This window comes from Balaenoptera physalus, assembly GCF_965194825.1.
Source record: "Balaenoptera physalus genome assembly, chromosome: 1".
Lineage (NCBI taxonomy): Eukaryota > Metazoa > Chordata > Mammalia > Artiodactyla > Balaenopteridae > Balaenoptera > Balaenoptera physalus.
The window spans coordinates 65,530,670-65,556,171 of NC_138882.1; the positions used below are offsets into that span (position 1 = coordinate 65,530,670).

The 25,502-nt window shown below is 42.4% G+C and overlaps 1 protein-coding gene and 1 long non-coding RNA gene across 6 annotated transcripts in view; one reads left to right on the forward strand and one right to left on the reverse strand.

The window, feature by feature from the left end:
* Positions 1-3,114, forward strand: part of ILDR2 (immunoglobulin like domain containing receptor 2) — a 58,214-nt gene extending 55,100 nt beyond the window's left edge. For all 5 annotated transcript variants that reach the window (XM_082438100.1, XM_082438102.1, XM_082438103.1 and 2 more), the window contains one exon: positions 25-3,114. In XM_082438100.1, coding sequence (XP_082294226.1) covers positions 25-60 — 36 coding nt within the window. In that variant the 3' untranslated portion in view covers positions 61-3,114. The remainder of the gene's footprint in view (positions 1-24) is intronic.
* LOC309649566 lies at positions 2,382-25,450 on the reverse strand. Its single transcript, XR_014257205.1, has 2 exons — positions 5,386-25,450; positions 2,382-5,121 (listed from the first exon to the last, which is right to left on the reverse strand). It is a non-coding gene; the product is annotated as an uncharacterized lncRNA (long non-coding RNA).
* Positions 25,451-25,502: the final 52 nt, after the last annotated feature.

A 25,502-nucleotide genomic window follows, 5' to 3' on the forward strand; every position in this document is an offset into this window, starting at 1 on the left:
AGGCTCTTCCTGCTCTTCCCCCAGAGTGACTTTCCAACCAGGATGTCCCTTGTGGTCTGATGTTTGTTTTCAAGACAACTCTCTGGATGACTAGAAATCAGAAGCAGAAAACGGGAACAAGACACAAATCCAAGAAGCAGCAGGCCCGGGACCTTCTCTGGCCACCACCTTGGAAGATTTGCTGATCTTTGCTTTGGCAAGGGATGGGGGGCAGCCTTTAAGGGAGGCTGATTCCAAACCTCAGTGCCCATCTAACTAGTTTGAGAAGCTCATCAAGAAAACAACTACGTGTGAGCACATTCCCACACATGGAGTTTCTCACCCACAGAGTTCATCCTGCCCAATCTCCTTCCTTAGCCAAACCAGGATTCCTTTTCCAATTCTGAAAGGGAGTTAGCTCTGGACTGCTAACTTCCAGATAATGCCTATGCCGACAGTCTGCTTTTCTATACCTCCTGTGCTGTGCTTAGAGACAGAATTGATTACTACTATTAGAAGGGATTCACTGACAGCGGAAGATAGCTTCAGACAAAATATACCTTTTAGCCCCATTACCTCCCAGTCACTAGTCAATGACTGTTGTTACACTGAAATCAGGCCTGTGGTGAGCTCAGTGACAGTGACCTGTGGGACAGTCACAGAAATGACTTCAGTGTACTGTTCTGAATGACAGTTCTTGAGTGGCTGGAACAAAGCAAGAGCTGTCGAAGTGGTATTTCTTCTTCCATCCTGAGAACATAAACTGCTTTTTCTCTTTTGGCACAGCGACGTCTGAGTCTTGGACATCAAGGGCTCTCCCTGTCCTCCCCTCTCCTGGACTCTCCACAGGTTGGTGCCACACGCAGAGCCCTGCCTCCGTCTGCACTCTGATTAGGTTGTCATCAGGTGCCTTTTGATAAATGATTAAAATATACACATGAAAGAGAAGAGGGAGCAAAAGAGGAGAAGACAGTAATGCAAAATAGAGAAGAATGAGAAGGAATCTAAGAAGAAAAGAATATATTGTCTCATTATAATTTGAATATGGGCCATTTCCCCCGCAGACTCCACTGGATCTTCTGTGTGTTTTATACTTCGTTTACCATGAGTTGTTCCTGCCATCCCAGCTTCATCACTCCAGGACACCTGAGTGTGGGACAGGCATCCCTGGGCCTCACCAGGCTGCCACTCTAGATGCTCTTGGGAGATGAGAGGTATTACTTTCTCAGGAAGGAGCACTTCCTACTCCCACCCTTGTCTAAATGATAGATTTTGCCTAAATCCTAAAGCTAGATCATTCTGGATTTTGTAATTTGTATAGAGTGTGAAAAATGGCCACTCTTCCCTTCTCATCAAGAGGTGCAGTCTGTTTCTCAACCCCTTGAATCTGGGACCGGCCATGTGATTTGATTTGGCCAGTGGCCCAATAACAGATGTGACACAAGCAGAGACTTGACAAGTTCTTGTGCATGGGGCTTGTCCTCTCTTGCTGCTCTTGGGAAACTTGCAGTCACCACCAGGTGAATGAGCCTGGGCTAGCGTGCTGCATGACGAGAGAAAGGGGCCCAGTTACCCCCATCACCCTAACTGGCGGCCTATCAACTCTCAACTGATTGCAAACACATGAGGGAGCCCAGCCAAGACCAACAGAAGAACTGCCTACCTGAGCCCAGCCCAAATTGCTGATTCCTACTCAAGGCATGAGAAGTTGGTGCACTCTTTAAATGTTCATTTCTCTTCAAGGAAAAACTGGCTTTTTCTTCTTGTCTGAATGTTTAGCCCTAAAACCCTGACTCCATCTAACCTTAGGTATCTCTCAGTCTCCACTTTCTTTGACAGACTTTTGTCGCAGCTTTTCATCCCACACTGTTATGGTGGGATACATGGTTGGGTCAAATACTGGGGGACAGTGATGCTTGGCGCTATCCCTCTGCTCCCAGCAGTGGTCCATCCTCTATCTATGGATCCATGGACAACCTCTGAAAAAGGCTTCTTCTTCAGCATCTCCTTCGTCTCTCCAGAACCGTCTGACTGGAGCTAGGCCCTTTTCTCAGAGTACCATCCCTCTGGTATCCATTTAATTCATGGCATTTCCAAACCGGTCCTATGTGTGCAATGAAATAAAGAAGTGGCTAGGTGAGGGTCAGAAGGATGAGTTGATATCATTGCCTGGGGGAGAACTGGCCTGCCAAAGGACTTCACAGTGGCCTTGGCCTGTGTGAGCGGAACCAGGAGAACAGTTCAGCCCAGTGCTGGCACTTCCAAGGGCTGGAAGACACAAGCCATAACCCTGGTGCTGAGTTTTAGACTTGCTGGTGTCCCTGGCCTCTGAAGCTTTAGGTCTAGTCTGTCTTTTTGGGCCCCGATTCCGATGGTAAAGATGATTAAAACATCATTTCTTAAGTCACCAGCTTTGGATTTCAACTTGCTCAGGCAATTTTAGAGAATCTTGGGTAGCTGCAGTAGCTATTATCTCATTATACTGAGCACTGTGTCAGGCTATTCACCACCAAAGAGCCCCGTAGCACCAGCTGCAGAGACCAAAAATACTGCTTTTATTAGTCAGGGGCATGTATGATTTTGGTGAAGGTTGAAGGGAGCCATGGGAAAGAATTATTAAAATTGGAAACCTGCAGTCCCCAAACAACAGAACTACAGACAGACAATAAAAAATACAAAGATGATAACAGGCTACTGAAATAACCTGGGGAGATGGGACCAGGTTGTCCTCCGAAGGGCTGCATAAATCACTCGGACCTCCAGGCCTCCAGTTGAGAGAGAAAACAGTCATTTCTGGGTATGTGGACAGGAGATAAGGTTGACTGGACAAGTAAAGGCAAAGCTGGCCATCCTCGGCACCCCAGCTTTTCTCAACACATCCTTCTGTTTCTTCTCCCCTAAATAGTCTGTCCTGCATAGGAAGTGCTTATACACGTGAGCTTCCTTCCTAGGTGTTACTGGGGGTACAAGATAAGACTTGTGTAAGACTTGGTCTCCGTCCATGGGGACCCTGCCATCGAATAGGGGGAATAAGACATGCCCAAGAAAGAACTGGGAGATTTTATGCATATAATATGAAATATTGCTATGGATAAATTACAACAAACCCAGAGAATTAAAGGTTTTTAATTTAAATGGGTGTATTTTGATATTTCTGTTGTGTGTGTTTGTCCATCCATCCTATTTAAAGATATGCTCAGTGATCTGAAAAGCCAATATTAAAAAGTCTGAGCTGGAAGAGGTGAGTTAGGATGGGGAGGGTTGAAAGGCAGAGGCCCCGGTGGGATGACGCGTGAGAGTGTTTGCCTGTGAGTCACAGCTGAGTCAGGGACGTGTTGGATGAGGGGGCATGGATGCAGGTGGCATAGATGAACTTCTCTAGGCCATGCAGAGACTTACGAGGAAGCTGGGGGCATTTGCTGGACCTCGTGCTCACGGGGGAGCTCTCCAGGGGTTCACTTCTTCAGCCGTGAGTGTTGCTGTCCACCTCCACTAATGCAGAGAATGTCCTGCAGAGATGATCGGCCTCATCTCCATGCTCTGCACCTGGCACGGGACTGCGCAAACTGGGCATGAGAAGTGGCTGCCCTTCTAGCCCACGGCTCTCCACGCTGAAAAGACCTAGCCACATCTGTAAATATTTCTAAATAGTCTGAAAGACTTCCTGTAGGTAATCTGATGAGAACTTAGGCAGCCTTTGAGAGAGGCTAAGGTCACAGCTAGTGTTGTAACTCACCCCCTCTTTTCTCGATAGATGGAGAGATAAGCCATCGCTGCCATTAGTGAAGTCAAAACCCTAATTGGGTCTTTTCTGTTGGATAAGTGTTTCCCCAGATTGCCGAACCATATGAATTACTTGATTGCTGTTGAGAATGTGTTGTTGGGCCCTGCCTGGGAGATTGACGGGGTGGGTCTGGGGCTAGGATTTGTACTTTTAACACGTATTTCAGGAGAGTCCTATGATCACATGTATTTGGGAAATCTTACGCTAGATCATACCTCATCATGTGCCCCAAAACACTTGGTCGTGAGGCTTCCTCAGGCTTCGACCTTTTTTCTTCAAATGTCCTGTTGAGGTCGCTCTTTCTCCCTTGGGGCTGGCAGTGGGGAACCCTCCGGCAGTCTGACTCCGATGCTGGTGATTGGCTCGCCAGGGTCCAGGGGTAGGAGAACGGTGTGAGGCAGAGAGAAAGGAGCGCTGGGAGCACGCCCCAGCAGGCTGTTCCAGTTGTTTCCAGTCCTAGAATAGAGATCCTGTTGTGACAATCTCAGATCTGAGAACAAGAATTACGGGTAGTTTTCTCATTCCCTTGATGTCATTCTGAGCAAACCTTAGATCATGAATAGAAAGAAAAGAGACCATTGGGGAACTGGCAAAAATAAATCACTTTGAAGCATTCAACTCGTCAGCCTGGCTGGTCAACACCTACTTCCGCCTTTAGACCCAAAGTGGGATGGGCAAGAACAATAAAATCTATGTTATATATCCTTCCAACATCAGATTTAAATGCTGCCACAATCTTACAAGGGTATGAAATTGATTTATAAGATGTACAGATCCAGAGTCACCCAAATAGGGGCCAGGTACTTAAAGAAAAAAAAGTGCCTAGTTTTTTCCCGCCAGTATCCTTCCTCTCTTCACCCGGGAAGCCGCTCAGTGAAGCTCCAAGTAAGGGGCTTTTAACAACAGAGAGAAGCAAGGATAGTGTGGAGCTGCTTTAAGCAGCAGCCTGAGCTTTTGCACTGCCTGAGGGTAGTAAGAATAAAGTTTGTATTATTTTTCTGGTGTATTACTGTTTACAGACCACTTTCACATGCATTATCTCATTTGATCCTCACAGAGACCCCTGTGATAGAGGCAGGGTGGACGTGGTGGTCCCATCAAACAGTGTCAAACGGGGGCTGAAAAAGGCTAAGGGATTTGCCTATCGTCAAGTAAGTTTTTAAATCATAGAGCCAGGCCTTCTGACCATCTGTCAAGGGTTCCTTCCGATTCCTATAGTACCCGTGGAGTGGAATCAGCCCAGCGTCTGGGGAGAAGAGTCCCGGATGCGACGCTTATCATGGCATCACCGGGGTGATCTATGGAGACAGGCACTGCGGCTGCTTCATCCTCCTAAGCGCTGGCCCTCACATACTGCTCTGAGAGGGAGTCAGCTCTACTCCCGGAGACTTTCATTTTCACTAGCCATGCTGGAGGGGAAAAGGCTTTGATAAAAATGTGCTTCAGATTTTAGAGTCCTTCCTGAAGAGGAATTTCTGAGCCAGACTACAAATTCATCTAGACTCAGAATTCCGGGGCTTGGGGGTGACCTGCCTGGAACGAACTATCTGGCATCTTCACTGCATTTGGGGATTTTAGGTAGAAGTAAGAGGGGCCAGATATAGAGGGAGCCAATACAGCACTTTAGTTAATAGTTATGTTAGGGTTTCTTGGTGAGGCTGGATACAGGTGCATGTCGTGTGGCTCATTTCTTCTAGGGAGGCTAGAAGAGATACAAACTTGCCTCTTACCTTGGCTTTCAGAAAAGCCACTCTATTAACAAAGGTATTGGGCACTGTCCAATGAGAATTTTCCTTGTGGGAATGAAGGAAAAGGGAATAGAAGGAACAACAGGACAAAGAAAGGTCAGAAAGCTGCTTCATGAGAGTCACCTGCCCAGTTATTTTTGTGCCTTGTCTGTGGCATCAAAACTGAAATACTTGTATCACTGTTGCCCATGACTTTTCTTCAGTGTCAAACATACAAAGTGAATTTGTCTGTAACGTTTAAACTAAATAAAGCATTTTCACCTACATTGGTTATGAAGAACTCATGATTTAGCACAACTATGTTTAATCATGATCTGACATTAAATGATCTCAGCAGGGGGAAAAAAAATCATACAGTACATGACCTCCTCAGGTTGTTTTAAGTACTGTAATGGGGAATGAATACTGTGGGACTAGAGGCAAGTACTGACAGAGTGTAATGTACGTTTTTATAGATTTTAATAAGCTACAGCCCGGATACATTTTGTGGCCACTCTCACCACTCTCCACAGACTGTCTGACACTCAGGAGTTGAGGAGTAGGAAAGATGATTGGACAATGGGATGGTTCTTAGCTCATTTTCAAGAAGGGTCCAAGCATTTGCCTGCTAGAAATGGCACTTGGGGAAGGGAGGAAGGACACTATTTGTGGGAAGACATTTTAAGTTCTGAAGAGATTTGAAAAATTCCACACCATCATAATTTAGAGAAGGCAACTTAAAACTTTTGTTAGCAAAGGAAGTGATAAGTACCCCCAGAGAACAATTAATCCTCTCATCTTGGCCAGGCCGTCTCAAGGGAGTTCCAGACTTTAGGGTTCTGGCTGAATGGAAAATTTGTCCTTGCTTGAAGCATCTGGACTCAATTTTCTTCTTTTAATGGTTAACTTTAAAATGTTCACATGTAGATTTAATTTAAAGTTAGACACTAAAACAGTGTAACTCTGATTACCTCCTCTGAACTTTCTGCTATTTTATCCATTGCTTTAATTCTATCTTGCTTTTCAGCTTTTATAAAATACGGTGTTTGACTTATAAAGTGTTTGTTTAGAATCACCTACTTGTTTTTTCTACACATCTTTTCTTCCTGCATTTCAGATCTGCTTTTGAAAACGTCTCCATTCTAGCCGAAGGAAGTTTTCTTTAGTGATGGTCTATTGGTAGGATACTCTGTCAGTTTGTATTTGTCTCAAACAAAATCTTTACTTCATTCTTGTTCTTGAAAGATAATTTTACTGAGTATACAATTTTAAATCAATAGTTATTTTCTCTTGGCACACTGAAGATATTATTCCACTCCCTTCTGCTTTTGTTGTTGCTTTTGAGAAGCCAGTTACCAATCTAATTATCCTTCCTTTACAAGTAATCTGTCTTGTCTCTCTGGCTATTTTTAGGATTTTCTTCTTTTTTCTAGTGTGTGTTTTTTGTTTTTTTTTTGCTTAATCAACATGTGACCAGTTGTGGATTTCTTTTTACTTATTCACATTGGGATTTGTTGTGCTTCCTGAATCTGTGGATTTTTCATTAATTATGGAAAACTCTCAGCTATTAACATGTCAAATATTTCTTCTCCTCTTTAAACTCTCTTTTAAGAATTCCAATTGAATGTATGTTAGACCTTTTCATTCTATTCTACATATTGCTTAAGTCTATCTTTTGTATTTTTCATCTCTGTCTTTCTGTGGTCTCTTCTGGGTAATTCCTTCAAGTTTATCTTCCACTTCATGACTTTTCTCTTTAGTTTCCCCTAATCTCCTTCCTTTGAGTTTTAATTTCAATTAATAAATTTTTATAAATTTTTCATTTATAAAAATTCAATTTAGTTCTTTTTCAAATCTGCCTGGTCATTGACGATAGTGTTTTGCTCCTTACTGTTGTATACAATTCCCTCTTATTTCTTTGAATATATTAAATGTACTAATTTTATACTTTATACCCAATAATTCTAATATCTGCATTCTTTGTGGGTGTAATTTTGAAGTTTGTTACTTCTGCTAACTCTCACTCGTGGTTTCTTGTTTCCTTATATGTTTTGTAGTTTTTGACTGTGAATTCATGTTTGGTAAAATGTCATATTGTATTGATGCCAGTCAAGAAAGACTTTTCTTGCTCCTTACCTGTCCTCATTCTCTCCATAATAACTCCACATCTACATACATATACACAGCAACCCTGGAGGGTCCAAGAAGAATAAGTGATTGAGGGAAGAAGCAGTGGAAGTGCTTAGTGGGGAAAATCTAGAAGGTACATGCCTTTCTCTCTAATGCAAGCTTCTAGAGTAAAATGAGCCTACAATAGGGGAGAGCAAGAAACTTTAACTTTACAAATTGTCCAGTTTGATCATTATAAAAGAATTATTATTTTAATTATGGAAGTAAGACTATTTGGGCAAGTTAAAAGTGAACAGAATGCCATGTATTATTCAAGAGTAACCAAAGAAATTATGGATCTAGATTTCATTCAAGAAGCAAGGAAGGAGTAGACCCATAGGATGGATTAGAATTAGGCAGTTGTGGGGAAAAATCAACTGTTTTACGTTTTAACCCTACTGATTTCTGTTTGCTTAATGTAAAAGTCATGTTTTTATATACATTCAATTCAAGAAATAAAGAAGTAGGCTGATTTCAGTCTCTGAAAAAAATCTTGGTAGAGACATCCTAATAATACTCATCACACCATTTAGGTGAAAGTTACATTTCTGGTGAATTGGTATTAAGCATTTCCTGAATGCTCATCAAGTGGCCTGAAATGACTCACCAAGTATGGCAGGAGGTGTAGAGGTAGCTAGCAAGTTGCTCAGAGAAGGGGAGTGAGTTAGCCTGACACGCCATCTAGTGGCACACATATAAAGGAACGCCTCTGGTGCTAACTTTCCAGGACTCAAGGTATTGAAGTGTGCCTCACAGTGTCTAAGAGTTGTATCCTTAAAAAGTTGTGTATTAATTCACTTATGGAAAATCAGATTAAGTGCATTAGGAGTTCTTTATTTGGAAGTGGTGAGTCCTTCGGTATGTTCTGCAAGTTTAGATCTTTCCACGTTATAGTTTCAGGGTAGACTTCTGTGGGTACCACTTGGGGAAAACCTCATGTTTCTTGCTTGGTACGAAGTGGAAATGAAGCACATTCCTCCCTTGATTTAAAGCTATTTTAATGTGTTCTTTTTTAACACCATTGAAATATAAGTACTGAGGTCAGCTCAGACTCAGATGCTACAGAATTACAGTGAAGTCAGTTTCTCATTAACAAGCAAAAATTATGTCACTGAACTGTGCAACCAAAGGATTTAAACCGTCCATTCCCTGGCCTTTGACTGTAAAAAGATGAATCTCTCTCTCTCTCTCTTTCTCTCTCTCTCTCATTCTCGCTCTCACTTTTTCGCTCTGTCTCTAAAAAAACAAGCAGAGAAGATTCCATAGTCTCTTACATTAAAACACTTTTTATAAAAAACAATCCTTGCTCTCAAGAGATGTTTTCTTATATTTTGTTTACATATCTTGTGCTGCAGCCCAGCACCAATGTATTCTTGGCTTGTTTTGTTTTTTCCTGAGATGTTCAGTCTCCAGTAGAGCAAAGCAGAGAGAGAGATATGCCAACTTCTTTTTAGCACTGTTCTTATAAAAGCCCTTTGCTCAGCTGAATGGAATTCATTTATAATGGACATTGCTACCATCCCCTCTCTCCCATAGCCTCTTGGTGTTGCTGCAGTGGTTCAGGCAACGGGCTTGTCTTACTCCTTCATGCCAGAGCGACAGCCACTGAAGTTCCAGCTGAAGTTGCTTTCTTTTTGCAGCAGTATTAGTCAAAAATCTTTTGGTTGCAAATGACAGAAGCCCGGCTCGGGCTAGCTTAAGAAAAAAAAGGAAGAGATGGAGGTTGTGTATCAGAAAGATCCTGGGATAGATCATGGGATGGAAGAAGAGCTGTAGGAACTGAGGGAAAATCTGGGTTGTGATGTATTCAGATTCTCTCCCTGTGTATCACTCACATCTGTTTGTCTTTTTATATCTACATTTTTCTCCCACTGAGGACAGACCTTCTCTACAAGGCAGGAATATAGTCACTAGCAGTCCAAGAGTCACAATTTTCCAGCTCACATGGCCCCAGATAGGTGAAGGGTCTTACCCGTGGGAACAATCCTGGGGAAAGGCTGTGACTGACCCATGCTGAGTCATGTGCCCATCTTTGAGCTCATCCTTGTGGCCAGAGAGATGGCAAGTCCATTTATGACTAGAAGGATGAGACTCAGTGATGGACTGGATAGTGGGATAAGACCACTTCTCCAAAGGAGGGAGGGAGGTGTTATGAATAGAAGTAGGAAAAGGGATTCTGGGCAGATAGAATACCATAACAACGGGCATCCACTACTGCATGCTGAAAGATTCTTCTCCTACAGTCATGGAGCCTTGAACACCCCTGAGGTGTAATATCCCTATCCAGGGCATTAGGGGGCTGTTTTCTCTGCAATTCAGTGAAAATTCTCACCAGAGCCTTCCACATAGTGGTGTATCTCCTTGGTTATACTCTGCTCATTCTAAATTGAGAAATCTGTCTCTGCGTCACTGCCTTAGTTAAGACTTTTCATCTCTTTCCTGGGTTAGTCTAATATCCCCCTTTCTTCTCTCCCACCTCCAGTGTTGTCCCCTAATAATTCACCTTCCACTTTGTTGTCAGAAGTTCTAGCTAGCTTCAAGAGAAATACTTGATGTTCGGCAAGGTGCCTTCTCCTTTCCTCTCCAAGCCCTACAGAACTGGGGACTTCTAGCCTCCCGATCCACCTCTTTATTTTTTTCTGTACTAGCAGGAGAGGAGAACTAACTGGATTCCTGAGAATCCCTGCAGCTCACCGGACCACATTTCACGTGTAAACGTGAGTGTTCACGGACCCCACGCTCTCTTTTCTGGTCCCACTTCCTCTTTCATTTCCTGCCTCAGGGTGGCCAGCACCTCTGTGCTTACTTCCCTCATGGGAGGGCGCCCCTGGGTAGAGTCATCACGAGGCATCTCGGCCTCAGACCAAAGCTGCATTCTCTCACAAGGTTACTGGAAACCCTGCAATGAGGGAGATAGTTGTCCCTCGGAGCCCTCATTTGACTTGTACTCTTTGTGTACATGTGTGTGGCATTGGTCATGGGAAAACAGGGCTGTGCCACCCCAAACCTCTAATGCTACAGAGGACATTTGTTGACCAAAAAATATTTGTACATGCTATAGAAAGTTTATTGATGTATGTATCTGTACATATAATTTTTATGTTAGATTATGTGACTTTAAATATATCTTTTCAAAAAATTCATTAATTGCTTCTAGGCAACCAATATCTCCTACCCATCTGACCATAGATTTACACTTTCCATTCCAGCATTTGACACAGAAATTCAAACAAAATGCTGAACAAGTTTTAACAAGTTTAGAGCAGCAGTTTCTTGAGGGGAAAAAATCCATTTATTAAGAGATATTCTCTCAAAGCAAAGCAAACACCATGCCCAAGGCCTCCCCATGAGGAGAACTTGGAGAGCGCCCATAGAGATTCTTCAGATTTAAATAACTCAATATAACGAGGGTGGATTTTCACAATGATCCAAACTCTCGTCCTTCAGAGCAGGCCTTGGGGCGTTTTCAAAAGGAAACCTCTTCTCCAGGCATTTGAGGGCTCTTGTGTCCACTTTCAGTGCTTCAGAAGGAGAAGTCTTCAAGAGCTGGCAAACAGCTCTGCATCACAGCAGATGCACCTCTCATTCCAAGAAACTTATCAACACAATTTTTTTGCTCTCAAGGAAATTTGAAACCAAATAAAATATTTTAAATTCTTGACTTATGGAGACCTGGGTTTTGTTTTGCTTTGTTTTGTTTTTTATAAAGCTGCCAAATGCTCCTCAGAGTATTAGAAGGAAAAAAGTCTACCTAAAGACTCTCACTGTAAGAACTGTAAGGGATAAAAGGGAACCACTTAACTCTGGCTTGTGGTAGAAGGCACCCTGACAGTAGGCAGTGCTGACCCGCACAGAGGACTGGGTGCTGGGGCGCTGGGCTGTGTGCCAGGAACTGGGTGGGTGCTGGAGCCCCTGGATCCAGGCAAAAATTTTAGCAGCACATAGATCATCCAAGAGTGAGAGCCGGACACTCTCACACAAGCCATATCACACCTTGATAATGACCCTCAGTTACAAAATTCCAGATGTGTAAATATTTCCTAATCAGAAAACTGAAATAAATAGTACAGTTGAAATTACCATACCTGGCAAGACCAAAGTCTGACTTTGTCACACCCTGCATAAAACTTTTCTGGCTCTCCACAGTCTTCTTGACACAAGGTCAAGTGCCTTAGAAAGTACACAAGGCTCTCTGTGGTCCAACCTCTTCCTGCCATTGCAGCTCCACTGCCAATTTCTACTTCAACTTCTCTTTTTTCTTTTTCTTTGCTGTGCTCTCATAGGCAGAATCATTAGGAGCACTTGAATACACTGTGTTGTTTTGCATCTTTGTGCCTTTATTGCAGAATGCCTTCCTCACCCTCTTTGGGCACCTCCTTACACATGTTTTTAAGATTCAGTTTGGGTGTCACATCCTCTAGGAATCCCTGCTCCCACCATGCTGAGCTAAAAGCCCCAGTTCCCTGCTTGCCCGGCAGTGTTCATCCTGTCGCTGCATTCAACGTGAATTCAAAAGAATCCCTTTTTGTGTCTGTCCACCCACTGAAATGTAAGTTCTTTGAAAGTATGCTTTTTTTGTCTCCTTCAGATCACTATGGTGCGTGGTACACAATAAGTTCTCCATCGTTAGCTGAACTAAACCAAAGTGGGATCATGTTAGGATATTCTGAAAGCTCTGATCGCAGGAGGGCTGGACAGCAGTCACTCCCATGCTGGTTGAATATGCCCAAACCCTTCCATATCCAGGTCACTGCTCAGCCAGGACAGATGACCTCAGTCACCTTGAGGCTTTCCTCCTAGCCATACGCTAAAGCAGAGGTTGGAAAACTTTTGAAAGGGACTTGCCAAGATACTGGTCCCTTTCTCAGTGACATGTAAGCCTAGAGGGATTTGGAGGGCAGGAGATGGGGACTGTGTTCACCTATAAGCCATGGGCGAGAGGCCGAAGATTTTGGAGGTAGAAACACCTGAGGCCCTATACTGGCTGCCAACCTCAGCTGTTCACTCCAACTGAGGATTTATATCCATAGAGGGTTTTGATGCCATTGTGACTGAGACATGAAAGAAGTTACCAGTCTCTAGGCCACAAGCTGCTTGTGTGTGTTTTCACCAGCACCTAGACCAGCCATTACGATCCCCAAGCTCATGAGAACCATGAAGGATTATAAGCTATGTATCCAAGACAGAGATATCAGGATTGGACAACTCAGGGGGGGCCTGGAAGACATCCTGTCCAGGTAGTGGGGAAGATGGAGCGCTGAGCTTCCAGAGAAACCTACTCAGTCTCTGACCGCCTCTGGGTCTGCTCCCTTCCTCTCCACCATATCAGAGCCTCAGTCTCTTTTAGTCTAAAAGGCAACAAATCAATGCGATAGGTAGAAAATATCAGTGTTATGAGCACCCCTTAACCTCTTTCTCTTTCAGTGACCACCGTATTGGGAACGGCCAGCTCAGAGTCTGCAATTTGTGATATAAAACAAGGTAATGAGTGAGGGCAGAGCCCAGAGGACCCTGGCCTGGCTCAGTGGATTCACATGGAATGAGCAGAGTGTCGGAGAGAAAAGGGTAAAAGATAATGGTCAAGATGAGCTAGGAGAGTTTGGAGAGGGGGGAAAAGGAGATTGGGGTGTAAGATCTTGAGGGAGATATGAAAAGAATATTTTAAAGATTTTATTATTTTATTTGTTATGAATGAAATCCCTTCTGGCATTTTTGAGGAACTTTAGTATGTGTTAAACTGGTTATAACAGAATTTTAATATCTCCCTTCTTAGCAAGATTTCTGTCTTGTCATCTAGCACAAAGGGATTTTTTGGTGGCTTCTTTGAGGAGGTGTTTCCATACTTAGCATGAAAACTGGGGGAAGAAAGGACAAGATGCCCTATTGTGTAAGTGAAGGATGGAGGACTGATGGCTTTGGAGATGAGCTCCAGAGAACAGCTCCTGGATCCCCAACAATCTTCCCACATTGCAAAGCCTCTCCCTGACTCCTATCGTCAGCCCTGGCTGTCTGGAATATTACCTCCTATTTCATACAATTTTAGATTGTCCCATGGCATGTTTATGTGCATTGTTATCTGATTCATAACAAATCTGTGAGGAAAGCATAACAGGCAATTTTTCCCTCTATTTTACAGATGGGAAAATGAGATCACAAAGAGGGGAATGACTTTCTTGAGGTAATTTTTAAAAAGACAACAGACACTGGACTAGCACCCAGGTATCTTGAAGCCTGGTTCATTAATCCCCATGACACTTAATTCTTTTTTTTTTTTTAATTTCTCATTACTTCTTTTTTTTTTAACATCTTTATTGGAGTATAATTGCTTTACAATGGTGTGTTAGTTTCTGCTTTATAACAAAGTGAATCAGCTATACATATACATATATCCCCATAACTCCTCCCTCTTGCGTCTCCCTCCCACCCTCCCTATCCCACCCCTCTAGGTGGACATGAAGCACCAAGCTGATCTCCCTGTGCTATGCGGCTGCTTCCCACTAGCTATCTATTTTACATTTGGTAGTGTATATAAGTCCATGCCTCTCTCTCACTTCATCCCAGCTTACCGTTGCCTCTCCCTGTGTCCTCAAGTCCATTCTCTACATCTGCGTCTTTATTCCTGTCCTGCCCCTAGGTTCTTCAGAACCATTTTTTTTTAGATTCTATATACATGTGTTAGCATGTGGTATTTGTTTTTCTCTTTCTGTCTTACTTCACTCTGTATGACAGACTCTAGGTCCATCCACCTCACTACAAATAACTCAATTTCGTTTCTTTTTATGGCTGAGTAATATTCCATTGTATATATGTGCCACATCTTCATTATCCATTCATCTGTCAGTGGACACATAGGTTGCTTCCATGTCCTGGCTATTGTAAATAGAGCTCCAATGAACATTGTGGCACATGACTCTTTTTGAATTATGATTTTCTCAGGGTATGTGCCCAGTAGTGGGATTGCTGGGTCATATGGTAGTTCTATTTTTAGCTTTTTAAGGAACCTCCATACTGTTCTCCATAGTGGCTGTATCAATTCACATTCCCACCAAGAGTGCAGGAGGGTTCCCTTTTCTCCACACCCTCTCTAGCATTTATTGTTTGTAGATTTTTTGATGATGGCCATTCTGACTGGTGCGAGGTGATACCTCATTGTAGTTTTGATTTGCATTTCTCTAATGATTAGTGATGTTGAGCAGTCTTTCATGTATTTGTTGGCAATATGTATATCTTCTTTGGAGAAGTGTCTATTTAGGTCTTCTGCCCATTTTTGGATTGGGTTGTTTGTTTTTTTGATATTGAGCTGCATGAGCTGCTTGTAAATTTTGGAGATTAATCCTTTGTCAGTTGCTTCATTTGCAAATATTTTCTCCCATTCTGAGGGTTGTCTTTTGGTCTTGTTTATGGTTTCCTTTGCTGTGCAAAAGCTTTTAAGTTTCATTAGGTCCCATTTGTTTATTTTTGTTTTTATTTCCATTTCTCTAGGAGGTGGGTCAAAGAGGATCTTGCTGTGATTTATGTCATAAAGTGTTCTGCCTATGTTTTCCTCTGAGAGTTTTATAGTGTCTGGCCTTACATTTAGGTCTTTAATCCATTTTGAGTTTATTTTTGCCCATGACACTTAATTCTTGCTTTGTAAACAAGTGTAGAGATTGTGGAAGCACATATTAAAAGGGAAGTGCAGTGAAAAAGCAACATAAATTAAAGGAGCTGGGAACATTGACTGTCCATTAACCCAGGGCTGGAGGCTGATGGCCAGCTCACATGGGATGCTTGGAAGAACTTACAGACCCACTGTCAGTGAACAATCCAGAATTAAAACCCAAGAGAGGTCTACAAACTGGGGCAATGGGCCATGTCTAATAGAATAAATTTAAGAGGAATAAATGCAAAGTCTTAAATTTTGATCTAAATGATAATTGCACAGGATGAGATGGGGAGAAATTGCTTAGGATCCTTTTATCTTTTTACTCAATTTGTTTTAAAAAGGGTTTGTTGGGCACCCATTGTGTCTACATGATGTTCTTGACCAAATAACTTCAGTAAACAAGAACCAGACAAATAAAGCCCTATTCTGCTGGAGCTCTGATTCCAGTGAGAGAGACAGCCAGTATGGAGATAAAGAAATGATTTCATAAAAGTATCAGTGTAATGAATAAAATAAAGCAGAATTACAGACATTAATTATTAAGAGGTACGACAATAGTAGAAGGGTGGTCAGAGAAGGCCTCTCTAAGGAGGAGGCATTTTCAAGCTGTTACCTGGAGGATAAGAAGGAACCTAGATTGCGAGGATCACTGGGCAGCGTTCTAGGCAAAGGGAAAGCAAGTGCACGTGGATGTAGGTAGGAAGGATTTCAGGATGTTTGAAGGACAGAAAGGAAGCCACTGTGGCTCAGAATTAGTGAACTAGGAAGGAAGCAGGAGATGATGCTGGAGTGCCTGCAAGGGCCAGGTTATGTAGGCTTTGAAAGCCACAATAAGCATGGCACACTGCAAGTCATCCTCCCAAAATCTATTCTCCTTTTCCTCCTGGGTAAAAGACTTTAATCTGGACACCTAGCCAGACAGAGTTTCCCAGCCTTCTTTTTGTGAGGTGCAGCCATGCCACCGATGTTATTGCCAAAGGAATATGAGCAGAGGAGATGTGTGCGACACCCACCCCGCTTGATTGAAAGGAAAATGCTTATCTTTAACTTCCTCTCTTTTTCCTTCCCTTGCGTGACCAGCCATGCAAATAAGGACAATACGCTTGCTTAAGGGAGGATGGAGCAAGAAGATGGAAGGAATCTGGGTCTCTGAAAGACCTCATGGAGTAGAATTGTCTTGCCAGAATTGTCTTGCCATTCTGCTCCTCATGGAGCAGAACTGTCTTTCACTCTTATGTGAAAGAGAAATAAACTTCTGTCTTATTTACGTCACTGTATTTTGAGATTTTTTTTAATAGTGATGTAGTCTTTACTGCAACTAAATCAATGAGATACTTGGATTGTTTTTCAAAGTGAGAAACCATTAGAAAGTTTCAAACAATGAATAACACAAACTATGTTTCAGAAAGATCGTTCTGACTTCTGCATGGATAACAGATTATAGGAAGGCCAAGGTGGGAGAAGGGGAAACAGTTAGAAAGCTATTGTAGATGTTATGTGAGAGATAACAGACTAAGATGGTGGCATTGGAGATGGAGGTATAGGATGGATTATGAATATATTCTGGAGGTTAGAGCAAGCAGGCTTTCTGATTTATTAAATTTTGGAGGTGGTGCAGGAAAAGAAAAAAATAAATATGATTCTTAAGTCTCTGACTTGAATAACTGATGAGAGAGTGATAGGATTTCCTGTGGTGGAGAAGATTAAAGTACAGGGTAGGATGGGATGCTTTGGTAGCAAAAAAACCAAAAACCAAGAAAACAAAAACAAAAACAGTAATCTTGACACAAACTGGCAAAAATAATAAGCAAATTTATTAGCCTACAAAATGTAGAACAAGCTATAATGTTTGGGTGTTTCAATGGCTTACATATGTTATCAATGGCCTCTTTCTAACTTTCATCTTTGCCATCCAAGTTTAAGCTTCATCCTAAAGCTAATTCTCTTTGGGGTCAGCAACTGGGACAATGTGTTTCTTTGCTCATAACCAACAGGAATGGAGAGAGAAACCATTCCTCTAAGCATATAGTACAGGTCCTTCCTGCTAGCCTGAATTTGCTGACTTAGGTCTGCCATGTTCTGATTGGTTTAAATGAATAAGGACCAGAGTTGGAGCCCCTGGCGTCTGAGTCATGACTGATACATGGAGAGTAGTGAGTGACACCTGGGGAAAATCAAGTTCTGTTGGGAAAGACAGGAGGAAGGATTGATTAAGAGTTTATGTGTGTGAGCTTTAGCTCTTTATTTCTTTCTCCCCATCTGTGAAGTGGGAGAAAAATATAACTGCAGCCTTAGCAGACAGAGGAGGAGAGATTTTTGTGAAGAAAACTAGAGCAAAGGTCTCACTTGCACCAAGAGGGAAGGCTTGTTCTAATATCAAAGGACCCATAGGGTAAAACTGCTGCATGGATGATATAATGTGAATATCAGTGAATTCATTTTTAAATTTTTTTATAGAAGTATAGTTGATTTACAGTATTGTGTTAGTTTCAGGTGTACAGCAAAGTGAGTCAGTTTTATCTATATATATTTACATATATTTTTATATATTTCAGATTATTTTCCATCATAGGTTATTATAAGACATTGAATATAGCCCCCTGTGCTATACAGTAGACCCTTGTTGTTTATCCATTGTATTTTATATACAGTAGTGTATACCTGTTAATCCCACACTCCTAATTTATCCCTCCACCACCCTTCCCATTTGGTGATCATAAGATTGTTTTCTATGTCAGTGACTTTATTTGGATGATACAAATACACTGAGACTGATGAGTCCAAGCAACCCTGGGGGAGAGCCAGAGCAGAAGACAGCAAAAGAAGACCCTTGCTGGTCCTCATTTTCTGTGTCTTAGAAACCCAGTGTTTTGATCTAGAAAATGATCATAAAGGATTCTAAAACTGTCTCTCTTTTGTGAGTCAAGCCTCTGATATTTTCAGAAACCAGGCCTTGAATATGAAAAACAAACTGTGACTGTGCCGTAAGGGGCAAAAGCAGCCTTAGTCCAGGATGAGGGAGGTCAGGGAAGAGAACCAGCAAGAATAATGTGGTATCAAAAGCCGCACCTGCTGTCCAGGGAGACTGATTCTGGTGGGCAGCTTTCTTGCTTGTGAGTCTATGAATAAGAAACTTGTTCAAAAGGTGCTCCCCATTAACCATGGAGAGGAACTGTCTGAAGAAGTTCTTGGTTAAATTTTGTGAGAATCCTGGAGCACCCAATGACTATAAGATTGATGTGGGTCGGGAGGAAGGGAGCAGGAGTTATCCCAATCATAGGTGTGGCTGCCAAGAACCTAAGTAGCCAGGGGACATGAAGCACCTGGGCACTACCCAGATAGTTTGCATCAGATGCATAGATAGAGTCTGAACCCCCATTAGCCCCAGATTGTACCCTCCAAGCCATCCACTCCAATTGCTAAGGATGGAAGGTGGTCAAATAGATCAGACAAAGCTATGAAGCTATCAGTGCTTCATTTCTGATTCTGAATCTTCTTTGGGTGTGCTCCACCGATCTTTTTATATTTCTTTAGGAAGAGTTTGGTGTATTGCATTCTAAAAATCAGAGTTAACAGTTACTACAAAGGCAGAATAAAGAAGGCAGGAAAACAGAAAAGAAGCACTCTTTACATTACCCTTAGAGATAAACTGGGAGTTTTAACATAGGAGTAACAGTAACTTACACTAGCCACACCACCCCAAAAACAAAAGGCTTGCCCTTTAACCTATTTTTCCTACCTGTGTTGATGGACTCACCAATCCCAGTTAGTTAACCTGAGTGCTAGGAGATCATCACAGACTTCTCTCACCCTTCTACCCCAGCACAGGGGTGAAATGTCCAGTTCCCAGAGTCAGACTTCTTGGGTTCAAATCCCATCTTTGTTATTTTCCAGCTCTGTGGATTTAGGCAAGTCATGGAGTCTTTCTGAGCCCTGGTTTCCCCGTTTTTGAATGAGGATAAGAACACCGTCTGCTTCATAGAATAGCACAGGCTGTGACACATAGCAAGAACAAAATAAATGTTAGAGTATGTTATGATTAGCCAATCAGTTACGGAGTCCTGTTGATCATACCTTTTCAATATCTCTTGTATTTATCTTCCACGGCCATCTTAAAGCGTGTGCAATGAATTGAAAGGTTTATTTGTGGTGGGTGGGCTGCTTGTCGTGAAAGGAGAAATTAGAGAGGGAAATATACTCCCAGTGGGAAGTGCAGGAAGGGGCAGACATGGATAGCCCTGGCTTTTCGGAGGGGCTGATGGGAGAGACAGCACTGGGGTGGAGGGTATGAAAGGACAGCAATCAAGAGAAGAGAAGCTGAGAGGCTAGCACGAGTGTGGAGCTTGGGTGAAAAAGATGTCTAAAGAGAATTTTTAAAGATTTCTTTTTCTGTGGTGCTCCACACAAACATCTGTATTGTAAGTTTAAGAAAACTTAGTAAAGATTTGCATTATTGTTCAAATCATTTGGAGTCAGATCTGGATTTTTTTTAACTTTACGCAGTCCAAAGATGGTCTTGGGAGTTCCCTGGTGGCCTAGTGGTTAGGATTCAGCACTTTCACTGCGGAGGCACGGGTTCAATCCCTGGTCAGGGAACCACCCCACATGCCACGCAGTATGGCCAAAATACAAAAAGAAAGAAGGCGGGGTGGAGGGGGGAGAAAGAAAGAAAGAAAGCAAGCAAGGAAGGAAGGAAAGGAGGGCAGGAGGGAGGAAGGAAGATGCTTAAAAACAAACACACAAACAAACAAAGATGGTCCTTAACTGACCCAGTTTTACTTGGACCATGCACAGTGCCCAGATGGAACACACTGAGGGTATTCTGAGCAGCACAGGACCAACATCTTCCCTGTGGAGACCAGACATCTGCCTGCGCAGCCCACGACCGCAGGGACTGCAGTGGCACCCCCGGCACACTACTGACACCTTGTCCACCAAAATCCTTCAAGGTTTTTCACATACACTGTTAGCTTTGTTCTCCATAATTCACTTTTCACATGGAGGCTTCAAAAAATCTATTCCAGTCATACAGGCCTCCTTTCAGTTTCTTGAACCACCTTATTCGTGGCTTTTCTTCATTTTTAATATCTCAGCTTAAATATCCTTTCTTTGGAGAAGCCTTCCCAGTCATCCTGTCTGGTGCCTCTGTCCGTCACCTTATTTCCTTCATGGAAAGTAGCATTATCTAATTAGCTTGAGTATTTATTGGTTACTTCTTTATTGTGTCTCTTCTCCAATAGGAGAGAATGTAAGCTTATGTGGAATGTAAGCTCCATTAAGACAGGAATCGTATATTTTGTTCATTTATCACTGTAGTCCAACACCTTGCTGGGAATTGCGTCCTAGACAAATATGTGTTTAAAGAATTAATGTAAAAACAGTGAACCATAAGGATGACGTTATTTAACACACACACACACACACACACACACACACACTTGACGGTGTTCCCTTTAATTGTCTTATTCTGCCTAGGGATAGAGCACTCAAGTAAAAGACTTAGAGTCAGAAAATATTAACACTATTGTTAATAGAGATCTCATTTCATAGATGAGAAACCTGAGGCTTATCTTATTTTATAAATAGCTGTCCAGAGCCACAGAGCTTGTTAGGGTCTGCAGTGGATTGATTTGTGGATCACTCAAAATAGTCACAGAACCTGTGAATGTAACCATATTTAGAAAAAGAATCTCTGCAGATGTAATGAAGTTAAGTGTCTCAAGATGAGATTATCCTGGATTATCCTGGTGGGCCCTAAATCCAATGGCAAATGTCCTTATAAGAGACAGAAGGGAAGACACAGAAAGGTCGAGGTGACAGCCATCTGAAGAAGGAGGCAGAGATTGGAGGTGTGCAGCCAAAACCCGAGGACCACCTAGAGCAACCAGAAACTGAAGAGTCAAGGAAACGTTCTTCCCTAGAGCTCTCAGAGAGAACACGACCCTACAGACAGATTGATTTCCAATTTCTGGCCTCCAGAACTGTGAGAGAACAAATTTCTGTTGTTTTAAGCCTTCAAATTTGTGGTAGTGTATAAATGAAGCCACAGGAAACTAATACAAGGGCACAGCAAGGAACTACTGGCCATACTTCTTAACCGGTGCACTTTCCATGAGCTCCTCCTTCCCTAGGGTGACTATGAATAATTACAATATGATCAAGTTCCAAGTGAAAACCCAAACCTTTAGCCCCCAAGTCTAAAGGCACTTAACTCAGGAGAAGGTACAGATCTCAAACCCAGGCAAAACCCCAAAAGCTGAAACCCAATGAGGGAATGTCTGAATTCTGAATCCAGGGAAAGTTGCTTTCTTAAACCACCAAGAGAGGGAAACATTGGGCTCTAAAAGTGTCCCGCCATTCAGTTAGGCATGGGCGGGCCTTGTTGCTCATGGGACCACATTTCTTCCCAACCTCCATTCCAAGAAATTGGAGCATCAAGAAACTGGGCTCAGTTTGCTCAGGTCCACCCCCAATACACAGCCCATCTCTGCACAACTGTGCTGAGCAAAGGTCCCTCTTTCAAGATTCTTCTCCATATCCTAAGGTAGGAGAATGTGCTCGAGCCAAAAGTGGACAATTTTCTCTGCCAGCTCATTAAAAATGCTGGCCACCACACCAAGGGTCTTTAACAAGCAGTCAGTGTTTACAAGGGGATTGAAATCTAATTTCTCTTGTATAATAATAGCATTTCACAAAACTCCATGTGAAACTCTCTGAGCAGTGCTTTTCAAACTTTATTGTGCATTTGAATGACCTGGGTATCTTGTTTAAAATGCAGATTCTAATTCAGTAGGTCTTGCTAGGACCTGGGATTCTGCGTTTCTAATAGGCTCCCAGGTCATGTTGATGCTACCAGGTTTTGAATGGTACAGAGTAGCAAGGAATAGAGCCAATCCTTGCATAGTCCTTTGACAAGTGGCCGTCTTTGGAACCTCTATAGATTTGTTTTCATTCTGTTTTCGTAGAGCTTCTCTCAAAATAAAATAATTCTTCCTCTTTCCCTAGACCACATGCCTGTATTCACAGAAGTGTCAGAGCAAGGGAAAAGGAGGTTGTATATGATATGTAAAATACATGTACATAAATATGAATATATATACATATAAAATAATGTATATGAAATATATATATGAATGATAGGATATGAAAAGTACTTTAAAAATCTAGATGGTTGGCATTAATTTAAAAGCCAAAAAAGAAGAAATATTTTATTTTTTGAAATCCAGTTTCTTTAATGGACAGATTCTTGAGGACACAGTAAAAAGACTTATGACTCATCCTGAATGTATTAACCTCTGTCAGCTCTAAGATGGATTTATATTAGGTTACCTCCTCAATTACAATTTACACATAGTCACATGATCAAAAGAATTTGGTTAACATGTAAGTGTTCAAGTTCCTTCCGACTGTAAACAAATATGTCTTTTCATCTTTATATCCTTAACACTAAGTACATACTAGGTGCTAAGATATTTGTTGGGAAGAAAAATGAACGTCTTTGGCATTTAAAAACATGAACTCTCACCATGTTATATTATGCCTGAGTGATAAGACAAACTCCACCTGCAAAGGTTCACAGTTGTGCTCTCTGCATCCAGAAGAAAAGGTAGAAAGGGCAAGAGTCATGTAGGCAGATTATCAGATAAAAATCGGTGAGAGAAGAGGATGAACTGTACACAGGGTGGGGGAAGGTGTGCTGAGAGCTACCTGTTTATCCAGCTTCTACAGATCATTGGCTCAACACTAGGGCAGGAAGGCAGTTCTGGGGGCCAGTACAGGCCAGAGTGGGAAGAGCATGAAGAGGAAGGAATAACTGGGGCGGGGTAGAAAAGACAAAGGCACAGGAAGATCTGTAGAGTGGGAGGGAAGTGGATGGAGGAACAAGGAGCCTTAGAGGACAACAAAGCAGAAAAATTCCTATTTCAACCTCCTTTCAGTGGAGCACCCCCAAATCTTTACCTCCAGCCCAGACTCGCTCCTGGGTTCCAACTGCATTGCTTTATAGACATCTCAACCCTGAAGACAATAGACACCTCAAAGGTGACAGGTGTTAACACCAAATCCACTTTCCCCTGCTCTGACTCAGACCTGCATCTCCTGTTGGGTTCCTTATATTTTTAATCTGTGAAGTCATCCTTGACCTGTTCTCTTTCACCCTGCCATACAATCCTGACACTAGCTAGACAGGTTACATTTCACAGGCTAAGGGCACATTCTTCCACAAGACTGTCCTCACTTCAGGTGCCAGCCACAAGCTCAGGGGTAACCACTTCACCTGCACTCCTAACCAGCTAGCTATAAATTGGAGGGTCTCCCATGACCGCTTCAGGTTTGATCATTTGCTAGAACAACTCACAGAACTCAGGAAAGTGTTGTACTTCTGGTTATAGTTCATGATAAAAGGATAAAAATCAGGACCAGCTCAAAGAAGAAACCACAGGACAAGGTCCCAAATGTGAAGTCTCCGTGTCCTCAGGATGCATCGCCCTCCCAGCACATCAATGTGCATCACCAACCATGAAGCTCACTCAAGTCTCAGTGTCCAGAGTTTTTATTAGGGTTTCGTTATAGAGGCATGATTGCTGGAATCATTGACCATGTGACTGAAATCACTCTACTCTCTCTTCCCCTCCCCAAAGTTCAGAGGTCTAGCTGATATCACTTGGCTCAAAGCCTCAACCTCCTAATCACATGGTTGGTCTTTCATGTGACCATGGTTGGCATGGCCAGTCCCTATCCTGAAACTCAGTGACCCACCATGAGTCACCGTATTAGCATAAACTCAGTTGTGATCCAAGGGGCCCATCGTGAATAACAAAGACACATGGGAAAGTCCAAAGACTTCAGGGTTACCTCTTGGAAACCAAGGACAAAAGTCAAATTCTTCATTGTACAACACACCCCCACAGCCAATCCATTACTAAGCCATGCCAATTTCCCCTCTTACATATCTTTTCAATTCAGCTCCGCCATTCCATCTCTACTGCCTCTTTGAGGTCCTTATTGGCTTTCATGTGGACTATAGCAAGAGCCTTCTAACTGGTCACCTTACTTCAAGGTGCACTCTCCCACCAAGCCAGCCTTTGCTCTACTATCAGAACTGTAATTATAAAACCTCAACCCAGTCACATTCTTTTCCTGCACAAAAACTCTCAATGGCTCCCAACTGCTTACAGCAGCACAGCCCAACAGAAATATAATGTGAGCTTAACACATTAAAGGTTCTGGTAGTCTCATTTTTAAAAAGTGAAAAGAAACAGGTGAAGTTAATTTTAGTAATATATTTTATTTAACCAACACATCTAAAATATTATCATTTCAACGTGTAATCTATCTATCTATCTACCTATCTATTTTAGACTACTTCCATTTTTAAATTTACATAAATAAAATGAATAAAACAAAAAATTCTGCCCTTTAGTTGCACTGGCCATATTTCACATACTCAAGAGCCATATATGGTTCGTGGCTATCCTACTGGTCAGCTTCCTGCCCTTGATGTAAAAGCCCTTCACGTGCTGCCTCCTGCCTGCCTTTCATCCTGTCTCCTCCCACCCACCCCTCCTGCCCCCAGCTCGGGTAACTTTTCCTCTGGCCACATCGAATCACCACCCCAAAACAGACCAAGCTCTTTCCCACTTCACACCTTTGCACACGCTGACCTGTCTGATCTGTCTGACTTGTCTGCCTTAAAACCTCTGTCTCTCCCCTGTGCCAGGAAATGTCACATATATTGTTGAGTATTAAACCCCAATTTTGCCTCCTCTGTGAAGACCTCTCAGACCCTCCAGGCTGAGTCAGTCATGCTCACCACTGAGCTTCTGTGGTGCTTTAAAGCCTCTATTCAGGCAAACCATATTTTCTGCATCAGAGATTGCAACACATGATTTGATACATCAACTGACAACTAAGCAGACTATTTGAAAATCAAGGATAAATGGTTTTTGGGATTATAGTACTTATCATGTTATATTGAAATTTTGTTTGTACACGCCTGGGTGGTTAGCTCTTCAAGGGCACAGACTGCTCCCCCTCACCTTTGTACGCCCAGTTCTAGTTCAGTGCCTGCCAACTGTTGGCTCCTTCCCCACTTATTAGATTAAACAGGACAGATCTCTCTCCCTGGATACAGAAAATACTCCTGGGGGCAGTTAGTTATATATACTGTTGTTCTTCCCCTTAACCTTCACTGCATTTT